Below are 14,781 nucleotides of genomic sequence, written 5' to 3' on the forward strand. Positions count from 1 at the left end.
AGCACTAGCACGAACCTCAGAAGTTACAAGGCTTGAATATTACAGTTGTCCTGTCTGTAACACTTTTCATGAACTTACCAGCTGTATTTTAAGAAAAGTTAGGTTATTTGCTCTACCTCTTCTGCAGTCTATCCAAAATTGTGAGGAAGCAGACTTTTCTACCATTTCATTTATAATCTGGAGACCTAATTTCCACCCTTAATGTTTTAATAGTCTGTATGGCCTTTATATATACTCATTTTTGTGGAAATATTATCCTCTAGATAAATTGTTCTTTTCCCTTAATGGTGCTTGCCTCATCTGTGTTTATAGATAGCATTTGTACCTCTTCTTGGCTTTTTTTTTGCTAGACTGACTAAATGAAGTATTTTTCATACTCTGCAGTCTGCAGTCAGCTGAGCACCCTTGCAGCCTTTCTCTGCAGCTGCTCCAATTTGAAATTTCTGTGTGTGTGTTTTTTAGCTGTTATAATGAGAATTATGTATAACATTCCAGATGTGTTCTCACGGGGGTACTGTACAATGGCACTGTCCCTTTCTCTTTCTGTTCCAACAAGTATCTTCCAGAATTGCATATGCCCTCTTCACAGCTGTCCCACCTTGACGAACCTGGCTGATGGGCAGCTCTGGTTTGGAATAACTGTTATACAGGTCATTTGGTACAATCTCTTTATTAAACTTGAGCTATAACCCATTTTTCCATTAACAATGTTATCTAATGCTCATTTCATTTTTTGTATGCTATTTTTGTATACATTTTTGCATGTTAAGATTGCATATATTCGTCTGTGCCTTCCCTCCTGAAAAGAACATTGGTGATTATAGTTGGTGTTCCCCAGTCATTACGGAAGTTATATTTTCCTCAAAGTTTTACTTTAGAAAGGACAATCTTATGTGTCACTGTTTCCATAATTCTGACAAACGCATTACTTTTGAGTGGTTAACTTTAATCACTATAGAGTGTTCCTATTCTCTATTTGTTATTGTTTTCATATCTGAGACAACATAGGTAAGGATTATGGTGGAGGTTGGTTGTATAATAACGTGTTCAGGTATAGTTTACCTTTATTTTTTATTATGTACCTGAGATACAGCTTTCTGTGCTGATTTTTCTTTCTCTTCTCTCTGTCCCCTGCTGTTCTTGATAGGATCTCTGCATGTTTCTGATGTCTTACTTGCACAGTGTTAGCAATGATTGGCTTGTCAAACATTGAGTTTTACCCCTTCAACTTGAGACACAGATCTCAACGTTGAAACGTTTTAGCATCTTTGTGTTTAGTGCCAGGCTTCTGCTATACTCCAGGTGTCTTTGCTAACCTTCGCTATCAAATTATTTGGGTGTATGCTGCTGAAATTCAAAGACCTAGTTATAAACCCATTTGGGATTTTTCATTCTTTATTTAAATAAAAATCCAGTAATATGTGGATTAGGTTACGAGCAGCTGTTTTATAATGTCCTCGTTAGTTAGTGAGAACAGTCTTGAAGTAATGGAGTCATTTGCCGCTTCAGTAGCAATTTCATAAATTTATCAGCTATTAGCTCCAAGAATAACTAAGCCTTTCCACTTAAGAGATTGATTTGTTCTCCATTTTGTGTCTGGGTAATTAGTCTCCTAAAAAGATACAATTAAATTTATTTTTATCTAACATTAAAAATCTACATCTATATCAAACATGGATGCTGGAACAAATGCCCCATTAGTCTAATGTCTTTAACAGAACGTGTTTTACCTACTTTCCTTCCCCGAAGGATTTGACCCAAACAGATTTCTGTTCTTGCTATCTGTTGTATTTTTTCCAGTTTGACATGTTGCTGAGACACATTGTTCTACTCTTCATTTCTGTTTTGAATATTGTCTATTCTTCAGTACTTCCATTCTTAGTCATGAGTGCTGTCCCACCGCGCTGTGGTTACTCTGCCATGTTTTGTTCTGCACCGTGTGCCAGTAACTTAAACCTCTGACTCTTACAAACAGGTACCAGATAATTCGTGATACTCATAAAATGCACCACTTGTTTTTCATCATCCTATCTCTTGGTAGTTTTTATCCATTCTTCACCATTTTTAACAGCGTATTAAAAACAGGTGTGAAAATGTCCCTGGTAAAGTTTAAAATACTCTGTGTCAGTATTGCAGGCTGTGTTCCAGAAGTGTTGTTTCCCCAGATGCTTGAAGCTGACCTTTCAGAAAATCCTTTTTCAGATCACCTACCTCATGGTTTCCAATACCTTCCTGATAATACTTGTCCTTGAGCTGCTTATTTATCTTGTTATGAACTCGTACGTCCAGCCATATTTCAGGGGAGCTTGGAAGAATTAAGTTAGTTCGGGAGACCCGTTTGTCACATGGTGTTCCTCCTGCACATTGCCTCCTTCCTCTTTTTTCCCTTCCTTCCCCCAGGGAAACTGCTCTGTGTGGCTTTATAAATGCAAACTTTTCGATTCAAAAGATTATTTGTGGATTATTTAGATAATCCCACACCAGTGTACTTTTTCCCCCCCATTAGATACAATTGCCTAGCCTTTCTTTATTAGAATTATGAATATTTTTCCATCAAAATTTGTTTATTGTTTGTATTTTGGGAAATATGCAACCATCCAGCCCCCTTGATTGCCGTAATGCATAAGAAACAGGGATGATATTGCATGTGTATCAAGTGCATCCAACGGCATCAAACGCTGATGTGTTGCTTTAATTCTTACAAGTGTATTTGTATTCTGCTGTCTTGCCCTTGAATCCTGCACCAGGAGTCCAGGCTTTTACTTTTTTGTTGCACAGACTCCTGCTATTTTGTACACATGTTTAAGTCATTTCTTAATAATCAAACCCCTTCCCTTTTTATCTCCTGCTTGATTTTTCTGTTAGCTCTTGCATGCTGAATCTTAGTGATTTAGTGATCCAGTGCCTTCTCTCTGCTACAGAATTCCTGAAAGTCTTAAATGCTTCAAGGGTATTAACATAAATTCAGTCCATCTGTAAACTGTACGTAATAAGGTATATATTATTATTATCTTCTTTTTGAATGACTTGTAAATTCAGGGCTTCTGAATTTATTATCTACCATAACTTTTGTAAAGTGCTTTATGATCACAAATTTTTAAAGATTGAGCTTCTATAGGCTCTTCAAATCATAAAAAGAACTCTCTTCTTTTTACATACAGGGGAAACAGGGAAAGGGTTGTATGAGGTAGATTCCTGTGATTTTGGGTTTGGGTTTTGATGCCTAGGTCTTGTTCTTTGGGTGGGGGTGCATGTGCGTGTGTTAAGGGTAGGATAGATGTAGTAGTGTGAGGGAAGGAGGATGTTATTTGTCATTTTTCCTTCTCTCTTGAGCAAGACCTGGACGTTTTTTCTTCCAGTGATATAGTCACAGTTAAATGAATACCTAGAGAGGACCGCACTGCCAAATGAAATAGGACTTTAAATTATCTATATAGTTTCCTGTATGCTCAGATCTGATTTACTGATAGGAAGAAAGCTAAACTGATTACTCTGTTCTGCATTCCTATAAGACGTCAGGTGAGACTCCAATATGACCTTATTTACCTTGCTCATCCACAGGTGCTCATTCTCTTTAACTAACTCAGTGACCTGCCTTTTGGTTCCTCAGTGCCACCAACACAAACATTGTACAAATAAGGTAGTGTGAATCATTTTTAGGTTTACATGCTGGGTAGTTTCTGCAAAAGATGTTCAGTGCAACACCGAAGCTTTAGCTACTGTAACTTGCTGAGGCACTTGATGTCATTTCTTATTCTTGAGAAAACCCTCTGGCAGTTCGCAGTTACTATTAGCAGCCTTGAAGTTTGTATTTGGGATAAGAAAGTTCTGAGCTTTCACACATGCCCTCTACACCCGTCTCAGTCTTCCCACGCAAACCATATGACCAATCATATAAATTTTTCACTTAGGATGATTAAGGTTGCACTGGAATAAAATGTCAAAGTACACCTGGGTTTAAAAACAGAAAGTAGGCTAACAGTTTTATATGCATCCTCTCCTCCTGCTTTGTGCTCTTTAATCTTGCAATTTACTAAAAATTGCTTTTGAATTAGTATTTTTCCAGTGTATTATCTGTTCCCAGATGCTGTGACTCCTATACATGTGCATACCAATTGACTAGCTCCTTTATTGTTGCATTGCATTTATATTCTTTAATTATCCAGGAAGGTGTCTAAGTTAATTTCTGCGGAGAACCTTCTACTGATACATGGAATGTAAAAGGATTATGCAGTTGTCATCTTATGAGGCTATGCACTTTATTTGTCTTGCTCCCATTAGAAATATCAACTTGGAAATCAGAATTAATTTATAGTGGCTTCCGGCGAACATGTTTGTTTCCATTATGAATAGTTTGCTGCATATTTGATGAATGATATGCCTCCTTTAGATTGTGACTTGTAAATGTTCCAAACGTTAAAAATTCAAGTCAAACATCATTTTTTGTGCCTGCTGATGGCAACATAATGTGGAGTGCAGTTACATTTCCTTGTTGACCTTACCAGTGCTGGCTACCTCCCAAGAGACTATCTTAGGTCTAGTGGTATCTTTTTCAGTACAGCCTCTTCCATTTCCAGAAGTTGACGTTATAGGGAAGCAACTTGCATTGGTACCAAGCTGTTTTCTTTCATCACTTATATGTTAGATAATTACCATCCAAGCTAGTTAATGGAAAGTACTTTCCTTTCTCATAAAAGTAGTAACGATTTTCTTTAGTGAAGACATCTCTTTTCTCTTCAACATATGAAGTATTGTTTCTAGTGGTCCTGCTAATTTCACTAAGCTATATTGTCTTGCTTAACTTTTAAAAAAATTTTTTAAATCCTGTCAACTATTGTTTCTGTCCAGTTGAAAAGGCCATCTTGTAAAAAGCACTCTTATTTTGATGATGTTAGATATTTGACTTTATTGTAATTATTTCATGAAACAATTATTTAAATTAACACTGTCTTTGAAGTTGTGTTTTCTCCAGTTTGGTGTATGTTGGCTATCTTTAAAAATGTTTTGCTTGAATTGGAATATCTTTTCTTTCACTTTTAATTTCCTTTCCCTTTTCACTAGATTACTGTTTACAAAAGTCAAACTGGAGTCCCTGTGCAGAGGCCCAGATGAAGCACTCCTAACCTGTAAACACATGCTCCAGATTTGGAAATCCTGCTACAATCTCACTAACCCAAGGTAAGATGCTGTAGAATTCTATGCTGCTCAATACCTTGTGCAGTAGCCTTTCAGGGCAATATTAGGCCAGCAGTCCTGCTTTTACTTATTGTGGTGTTTTGTATGAACAAACTAATCCTCTGTGATACCAGCTGATGGACATGCAGAAACCACCCAGAGTTCTGTGAAGTAAGGTACGCCAAAGCTAATAAACTCTGCAATGATGAGGACTGATTACAGAGATTGGGTAACTCTGCCATTCTCCTTGATGGGGCTCAATGTACTTGTCTTGTCTTGATTTTTTTTCCTCAAACTGGGTTATAGGGCATTTTATATTGGCTGCTGGAGAGATTGCTGTAGTGGAAATTTAGTTCAAGGACTTTCATTAAATAAAGTGGAGGAGGCCTAGGCATTAATTAAGGCTTTAGAAACATCAGAGGTCACATGGATAAATATGATGTGCTGGCAGTCAGCATGGCTTGTTTTTTTAAAGGCAGGTCTTGTCTATGAATGCATTTAGGTTATTCAAAAGCATTAGCAAGTATTTGTATAAGTTGATATAGTCCTATTTGGGTTTCCAAAATGCTTCTGTGAAGGTCCTTTGCCATATATATTGAGATAAGCTGTGAAATAAACAGGAAGGCCACTTTGCAGAAATCCATGCTGGTACTATTCAACATGTTTATCAAGTACGTGGAGAAGAGGACAAGCAGAATTTCCTGCTCTCTGGTTGTTTGAAGTGTTGACAATTTCTGGAGAAGAGATGCTGAAGTAGAAGAGCTTTGTACCAGGTGGCACCAGATACCTGTACAGCAGTATAATGAACATTATCTGTTCAGTTTTTTTGCTCTTACTTTGTTTCATCTCAGTTATGTAAACACATGCATCTCTTCAAGAAGATTGAGAGATTTGGCCTAATGGCCAGAGGGCAAATTGCTTCGCTCCTTAGTGAGCTAGCGAGCAATTCAGAGCAGGAAAGTTTGGAGGGTGTGGCAGGAAAAGCTTGGGAAGGGACCCCAGTCAGCCACCACACGTTGAAAGAGACTGGGATACTGCACTGTGGAATAGGGAGCAGGACTCAGGGGTTACAGAAAACAAGTACGTCAGCAACCAGAAAAGTTTGAGCTGAATAATTTTCAACTCAAAGTCACTGAACTAGCAGCAGCGACCTGGGAGAGAATTTCTCTTCTAACTTGGTGGGCGGTGGTTTATTTTAGTTGGCTGGGGAGGGGGCGTGAAGAGGTTATTGTCAGAATGCTGCGCTGCACAGAATAGTTACAATTTCTACGGAAGCTTAATTTCAGTGAGGCCTCGCATGTACTCCGGCATAACTTTTCACCTTCCATATCTGCTGTTACATCCTCTACACAGATCAGGGCTCTATTCATGGCTTGTCATTACCTTGTTGTTGTCGTCGTGCTAAGAGCTACTGTGCCATGTTAAATATACTTTAAGTAATGCTTCCTTCAGACATCAGCAGTGACTCTGAAAACTTACTCTTGGCTGTGTCAGCTTCAAACAACAATGTTTGCCAAATCTCATGTCACTGTTCTCCTTCAAGAACATCTAAGTGGAAAAATTAACGACGACTACTTTGCATCTGCTAGTTTTTACTGCTTTTTGATCTTGACATTTAAAGCTTTTCTTGAAGTTCTGGTTTACGGTAACCAATTTAAATCAAATTAGGAATGGAATGGACAGGAGCTGTGGATAAGTGTCATGATGGAAGGAGACAGGTTTCACAAATCACGCATTCAGAGTTGTATCAAACAGTGAACATGGGTACCAAGCTGTAACCTTTCTTGGGATGGCCGTGTGAAATTTAAGGGCTGAATACCTTCATATTGTATCACGGTGATCCAGGTTGGTCTGACTGGCATAACAATTATCACTCAGACCTGAAATGTGACTGGGAAGTTCTATTCACCCAGGTGCACTCCAGATGTAATGAAGAACGATGATGCAGGATTGTTGTGAAAACTTAGATTTTCCAACCTCTGTAATTTTAACACACACTTCATTTTGTTGAAAAGCACCATTTTAAAATTATGCCTCCCACTGGAAATAATTGAAGCTTTTTTAATAGTTCTTTAAGCCAATAATAAAAGGTCTTTTAATCATTTGAAACCTCTTTAGAATGTTGTTTTTCCAGGATTTAAATATCCTTTATGCTTATTTGAAACATCTTTTTCTATTCTGATTTAGACTGAAAACTAATTTTGATGTATCGTTTTCCCAATAAGAACTCACTTTTTTGATAAGCCGTGTTTTACGTTAAATATTTCTTCTTGCAATTAATCAGATTTTATTGAGTAAACTTGAGTTCAGTGTCCTCAATAATCTTTTAACAATGAAAATAAATTATATATAACTAGATACACCATGCAAAGTAAGGGCTAAGTGCAACACTGTGCCTTAACTTTATTCAGCTGACTTAGAACAATTTTCTTTTGTCTTTAATTGGCATACAAACATTTTACTCATGAGATGGTTAATATGAATTTAAAATTTATTTTGTGATGGAAGACTTAGAAGGTTTAAATGTTTTATCTTCAGCCTGCTGCTTGCAGTTCACTAGAAAATAGATCAGTTCTTTTCCAGTTCTTAGTTTGCATTAGGAAAACAGAACAAACCACAGTCCCAGTGCTGTGCTTAGAAGATACTTAATGCTAAGCCTGGCTCTCCTCGTCAGCAACATTTGGCATGTCATTGCTTGTGGATTGGGGAAGTAATTAATACAGCGGTTACCAGAAAATATGCACCAACTGATGTAACAACTATAGCTGATAGCATGTGTCCCAGAAAGTTCCCTTCTGTTTCATGTGGATTTTTATAATGGCATCATTTTGCAAGGAAATCAGTCATGCAATAATGTTAGGGTAATGCAAAATTTTATTTACGCCATTTTAGTAACAGCTGTACAAAGACGGAAAGCTGTTTCACTGGGTTTTGATGTGTGGAACTGTAAATAGTTGCTGAAAGGCTTCTTGCCCTTCTCTCAGTTCAAATGTGAAAGGAAGGGATTTTAAAATTAAGGCAAGTGGAAAGATGTACTGAATACAAGTCTTGCAGTTTAGATTAAAGTCTCTCAGGCTTTACTTTAAGGTAGGAATTTTGTGGATTTTTTTCTCTTCAGTGAGAATCAGAGAAATGTTTGCACTTTGCTAAGTTAGGCTAAAAGCCCAATTACTTTAAAGCTTATTTATTTTTAAGTTTGTGGGGTGCTTTTATTTTTAAATTAGGTTTTTAAAAAGGCATTAATTGATAGGGAATAGTACCGGACTTACAATCCTAAAAATGAAATTACTGTATTAACCATAAAATGTTAAAGGAGTGCCTATATGTTCTTCCTCAAACTTTTCTGTCAGTGTCTCTCAATACTCACCTCATCTTAAGGAGAGGCAGCACTTAGTTCTTCAGTTCCTGTTCCTCTGCTGAATCTGTAATAGTAGTTGTAGGAGCAACTAGTTTTCCAGCAAGAATATCAACTGAGGGATAGATATGGAGTCACAACTAAAGTAGAACTTAAGTGCATTTGTCCACAGGAGCAAGCAGTGAAAACCACTGCTACTGCTTAGGCTCCTGAGCTGTTGGAAGCGTTCAAAATGTTCCTACTGTGCGGTTAGGATCAAATTCAATGTTAGGCAGTATGTGTGCATGTGTATTAAAACAAAAACAAAAAAACCCACACCAAAACTAGAGATAAAAGTGATGCCTTTTTATGTGAAATGTATTTATGGCATCTTTATAACATCTTTACCTAAAATCAGATGTCCTGAGTTTAGTGTTTCTCTTCAGTCTGGGAAAAGTGTGGATTTTCAACTTACATCTGCCATCTTGGCCTACTGTGAGAGCTGTACCTCATAGTATAGAGAAGTTGAAGGTACAATAAATCCTTTCTGTAAAGCTCTTAGCTGTGAATCAAATTAAAAGCCTGTATTCCCTTCACGATTGTATTCATTATGAAAACAGAATTGCTCAAGTAAATACGGATTTAGTTTTGCTCAGCTGAATTCTGTTTCAGTGCAGCTGGCTTACCGAACTGTGAGTGGTTAGTGGTGCTTGGTACTAAATTTGTTCATAGCAAGAACTTTTATAGCAAGAACCTCTGTGGGAGGAGGGCAGCATGAAACTTGTATCTCAGTATATAATTTTATAGTTTAATAGCTTACAATTTCTATACTTCATTACAGTGATTCCGGACGTGGGAGCAGCCTGTTAGACAGAGCTATTGCTGACAGACGACAGCTTAATACAATTACATTACCAGATTTCAGTGATCCTGAAACAGGTAAGAACTGCATTTGAACAATAAAATAGGTAAATTGGTCTGGCCATAGCCTGATTTTTTGTTTTATTTTGCAGAATGAAATAATTTTCATTGTTGTCATATAAGTGGAAATAGACATTGTGCAATATAAGATATTTTCTTCTTTTATTTATGAATTACTCGTTCTCTCTAAATTTAAAATACCTATAGTATGGATCTTGCTGAGCTTAGTGGTGTTCTCTTAATCAAGGGCTTAAAATTACTATGCCTATTTGCCAAAGTCCTATGCTTTTCCTGTCCATTCGGTATTTGCACATATTTTCTTTTTAAAAGGTCAACCAGAAAAATTTCAGAAAATAATCTCAAAAAAACTCGAAGACATCATTTCTAATTAAATTCATTGAAATATCTAATATATTAAAATATAATTACATGGGTGGGTTGGCTTACCGTAGACATAGCTTTGACATTATAAGCAAAATGTATTTATTATAAATCATATATACTGTGATATTTTGACATACATATCAAAAATTGCAGTGCCTAGGTGGACTACATAAAAGGTAAGATTGTTACATGTCAGTAAGTATTTCCAATACGTAATTTGCGTATTTCAATATATTCAGTTATCACAATGCAAATTGATATGCCTTAAAAGTCATGTAACCAAAGAGCAGGTGAGCCATGCGTTCTGAGAAAATTGAAAGAATTACCATGATGATGCTAGTTCCATAAAACTTTTACAGTATGTTACTTGCATTCTAAATATTGGGAGGTTTTTTGTTTCCTGGGTTTTATCTCAAAACTGTAGCATGCTTTTCCTGGCACCTTTCAGATGTGAATTTTTGCTTAATCACACTTTGACACGAACAGCTTATGGGAGAGTTTGCCAGCCTGTGAATTAGAATACACTGACCGATAAACTAAGATACATTGAAATGTATGATGTATCTCTTAGTTTCGTATCAGAATTGTGAAGTAGAGAAAAATCCAATTTAGATATTTAACTTCTGAAAGTTAAAGTTGGATCAAACGTTCACTCAATTTTGAAACCATGTAAGTAAATAGAAAGTGTTCTGTGCTTGTTTTGATTATGAAGATCAGGTTACTTGATTTCAAAGAATTGTAATATCATATGGTCTGAAGTATGGCATAATTTAGCTTGCTGCCCCTAATGTGGAATTTTCTGTCTTCTTGTATTCATATAATTAAAATGTATAAGATAACATTATATCATTCTATAGTTATCATTCTGTATTCTAGTCTAGCTCATTGTTTCATTTTAAAGACATAACTAGATTTTAAAGGTTTTATATACATATATAGATAGACATAGATAATTTATTTTATGCCTTCAAAAAAGTGCTGGTTGTGGGGGAGCGTTGTGGGAGTTTTTTGTGGTTAGTTGTGGGGTTTTGTTTGTTTTTACCCCATGGTGACAGAAAGCTCTTGATCTACACCTTCAGGGTGTCCTATTTTGTATCTGCCATGCTTGAAAGCATAATGAATTGCTGCTTTTTAAAGACTGCATGTTCCTCAATGCTTTTAAGTAAAGATGAACCCTCATCCAAAACAGTGAGCTTTCCAAAAAGTTTGCCCCACATTCAAATCCTGCAGCCAGTATCCTGATTGGAAAACTGGATCTATGTATATGTTCTGATTTTCTTTTTTTAGAAGTTCCAATTTGTCATTTTTTTTTCTGAATCTCAGCTGTGTTGTTAAAGCTTATCTCTACTGTCAAGGAGGACAGGGTGGGAAATTAAAAATATGTGCTCCCTTTTTGATTACTTTTCTTATAAAAGGTAATTGTGGAGAATGGGTTGGGGGAGTCTTTTTTTCTGTTTTCTGGGGAGTTGGAGTGGGGTTTTGGGTTGATTTTTTTTAATTGTTAATTTTAGCAGAAGAAACCTTGTTGCAATACCAATACTCAAGTTCTGGTAAGGACTAGAGCTTTGTTACCTACTGCATCTATACAGTAGTATACATATAAAAGCTTCGTATCCAAGTTTTGTCCAGATTCCTCATCCAGAAGATTATATAAAAATTTTGAAGAAATTAAAAGGTTATGGTGCTATAAGAATAAAGGAAGTCAAGCCTGTCGTAGTGTTTGAGTGAGAAAACTTTTAAGCAGACTGTCAAAAAAACATCATTCACAAAAGGTAGATGATAGAAACAGTAGATGGTAGAGATATTAGACCTTTATGGGCTGAAACAGCTCATATGCAAATTCTGTGGATCCCCAGTGTTTAAAATGCAGAAGGAATTTGACATTTAAATAACTAAACAAATGGTAAAATAGGGGTATGCAGGAAAGGTATTGCAGAAAATCCTCTTCGGACAGAAATGTTTGCTCCCCTCCTCTTTATACAGTACCTTGCTACCATGTGTTTGCATTTACATGTGTGTGTATACACATGAACATCTGGAAATTTTCCCCTTCCTATATTTGCTTGCCACCTATTATGATGACCCCCTTTGTCAATCTGAGTACCAAGAACTAAGAGCTAAAATTCAGATCTGAAGTCTTATGTACTTGCAATTTGAATTTTAAAATCCTTTAAATAAATACATCTAGCTGTAATGGGTGTAAAACATTCTTTCTCTTAGAGATATCAACTAAGCAGAAGTTGAAATTTGAAAAAAAAAAAAAAGTCTTGAAGTTTTATATAGAGCTCTTACCAATCTCTTAATCAGAAATTATTAAACGATTCAAGTTTGAATTTGTGTAACCTTTGAAGTATAAAAAGAGTGTATTGTGGATTTCTTACAAGGTTAATTCTAATGCCCTGATCAATAACTGTGGCAAATATACTTTAAGTTTGCCTTCCATTTCAGCTGGTTTGCCATGAGTGGCAGGCACCCATATTTGTTTATACTGATGAAGGAAATAAATACAGAGGAAAAAAAAAGTTTTGATGACTCAATCACTGAAGGAAAATCTCACAGGGAGGCAGGCACATTTCCTGTCCAAGGATAGATATGCATATGCAAATCACTTGAAACTCAGTTGGCTATTTTGGTTAAGGTAAGTTGCACTCAATCTTTTTAAAAACTGATTATTCAATTTGTTGTGTATTGGTTGCAGTCCACTGAGTTTATCTCAGGAAGAAACAATAGCTGAGTTTTAAACTCTGGTCTTTATTTCCCCTTAAATATATTCTACAAATTTATGCATTGGAAACACCTTTAACTTGTTTTTTTAATCTAGTTTAGTATGGAAGGACAGTGCATATGAGTACAGGGTATTTTTTTAATGATGCTTTCAGAAGAAGTGATATTTATTTTACGTAAAAGCCATCAGCATCTTACTGAATGGTGAAATAAATGCTTTGCATTTTTTTTTGCATCCATGAGCCCATTAAACCCTGTTCTTGGATCTTTTTTCTTTACCGCCCTCCCCCCCCCTTATCATTCTCTTTGTTTCGCTTTTTAGCCTCTGATACTTCCTCATCTTCTCTCTCAAGAACAGAGTCTCCTCTCCAACTGTTTGTATCTTCTCATGTTCCTCATGCTAAACCAGATACCTTTGTCTGGCCCCATGCAGCCTCTCCATACTGTGACCAAGTTCCTGAGCCCTGTACACCTTCTCACTGTAAATTGGTTTTCTATTCCTGATGGGCGTGTTAGTTTGTGCTGTATTTTTCTGCTAATCTTCATAACTGCTAAAACGTGTTTAAACAGTTTAAATTTCAACAGTGTCAGTGAAATCTGGCCTTTCAGATGCACTTCATTAAATACTAAAAGGGTTTTAAGAGCTTCATCAGAATAGACTCTTTTATTGATCCCAAAAGAGGTAAAGTTACAGACATATTTAATATGTTCTGTTCTTATGACTCTTACAGAAAATGATAGGTGTTTGGTAGAAGAGGTTATTGGCCAAGAAGGCTTTGTAGCATTTCCTGCTGTAAATTATTTCCATTGCTGGCATCTTTTACCTAACAAGACTCTCCTTTCCAGAGAATTTCCTTCTTATGTGTACAGTTTTAATCACTTAAATTTCAGAAAGCCTTTAGCTGGTTGTATTCAAAACCTTCCCTGAAAATTCATGTGAAGGAAGAAATTGCTTAAATATCAGTGTGTATTTTCATATTGCAGGTAGGGCATATTGGAATGATTCAGAGGTATATTACACCAGTGAAAATCAGCATTATGCTGTTTCAAATCAAGAGTTGTTCTGTTCATTGAAATGATGCCAATTTAAACGTGCTGTAAGATCAATCCCCATGTTGTTTGAATACAAACTGTACAGTAATGCTGCCAGGGTAGTTCAGGTGGCAGGGTAAAAAGAACGTAGTTTTCCAGCCATTTCTTTTTAACTCCTTTTCATTTCTGTTAAATTGTCCTTCAGTCATGCTTTATGCATAGTGCTGTTATTGTCACTGCATTTACTATAATCCCATCTTAAGAAATTTTGACACCTTTAACTAACCTTTAGCTGATATCATGTCAAAGATATTATTAGTTCCTAACAAAATGTAGAAAATAAATCTTTGAGTGTTAGCGAAATTCACTTGTTAAAGTAACTGACATAAGACCAGAGGTTTGAACACTAGCTCAAATGTAAGCCTGTAACTGGAAATTAAGGAAAGCACTTCCTTTAGATTCCAAGAAATCTGTGTCCTACAGAAGTTGAACCAGTTGAAGTCTGACTTTCTTCTTGAAGCATTTGAATAGCTGATTGTTTGCTGTTACAGATTTGGGTGTCGTTGAGTTGAACTCACTCAGACCTACTCTATAAACAGTACATTCCAGTCAGCATTAAATTACTTGTTCTTTGCAGAGCTACAAGTTAATAGCAACCCACTCAAGATGAAAGCAAACTGAAAGAATGCAGAAGCCCAAGCATGGATTGCATTATGTAAAGCCCAAGTTTTCCATTTCCAAGCTACTGTATCCTCAGGGAAAGGAGCTTCCACCATATGCATGAGAAGTAGTGGAACCATGAAAAAAAACAGATATTGGAGTCCTCTGTATAGTGTTAAATAATTAATGAAAGTTGAAGCTCTCTATCTTTGAGTAAGTAGAGGTTTGCCTAAATGCTTATAGCATGTTAGTATAGTACCCAGGGCTGAAAATCTCATGTTCTGTATCTTGCTCAGTTTAAGGGGTTTTTTTCTAGTGAAAGAAGCAAAAGGCACTTTGTATTATTGACTTGACTTCCAATTTCTGTTGAACGGGAACATGATTTTAGAGGTGTAGCAAAGGCTCTGTGAAAATATTTATCTTCTTACTTAATTTTTTTATCTTTTGAAACCCTGTAAACCTGATTTACAGTTTGAAGATTATCAGAAATCCTCTGGCTTCCTTGGAGTTCTTGGTGTGTGTGTGTGTGTATATATATACATATGTATGCG

General features: G+C 36.2%; 1 protein-coding gene across 1 annotated transcript in view; it reads left to right on the top strand.

Annotated features, from left to right (window-relative positions):
• Positions 1 to 9,448, top strand: part of LOC104135350 (tetratricopeptide repeat protein 7B) — a gene marked incomplete at its 3' end in the record, with an annotated part of 73,486 nt that extends 64,038 nt beyond the window's left edge. Inside the window, exons 15-16 of the mRNA XM_009648984.2 lie at positions 5,062 to 5,178; positions 9,351 to 9,448. Of these exons, the coding sequence (XP_009647279.2) occupies positions 5,062 to 5,178; positions 9,351 to 9,448 (215 nt within the window). The remainder of the gene's footprint in view (positions 1 to 5,061; positions 5,179 to 9,350) is intronic.
• Between the last annotated feature and the right edge of the window lie 5,333 nt (positions 9,449 to 14,781).

This window comes from Egretta garzetta, unplaced genomic scaffold (genome assembly GCF_000687185.1).
Source record: "Egretta garzetta isolate BGI_Z169 unplaced genomic scaffold, ASM68718v1 scaffold361, whole genome shotgun sequence".
In the NCBI taxonomy this organism is placed as follows: Eukaryota; Metazoa; Chordata; class Aves; order Pelecaniformes; family Ardeidae; genus Egretta; species Egretta garzetta.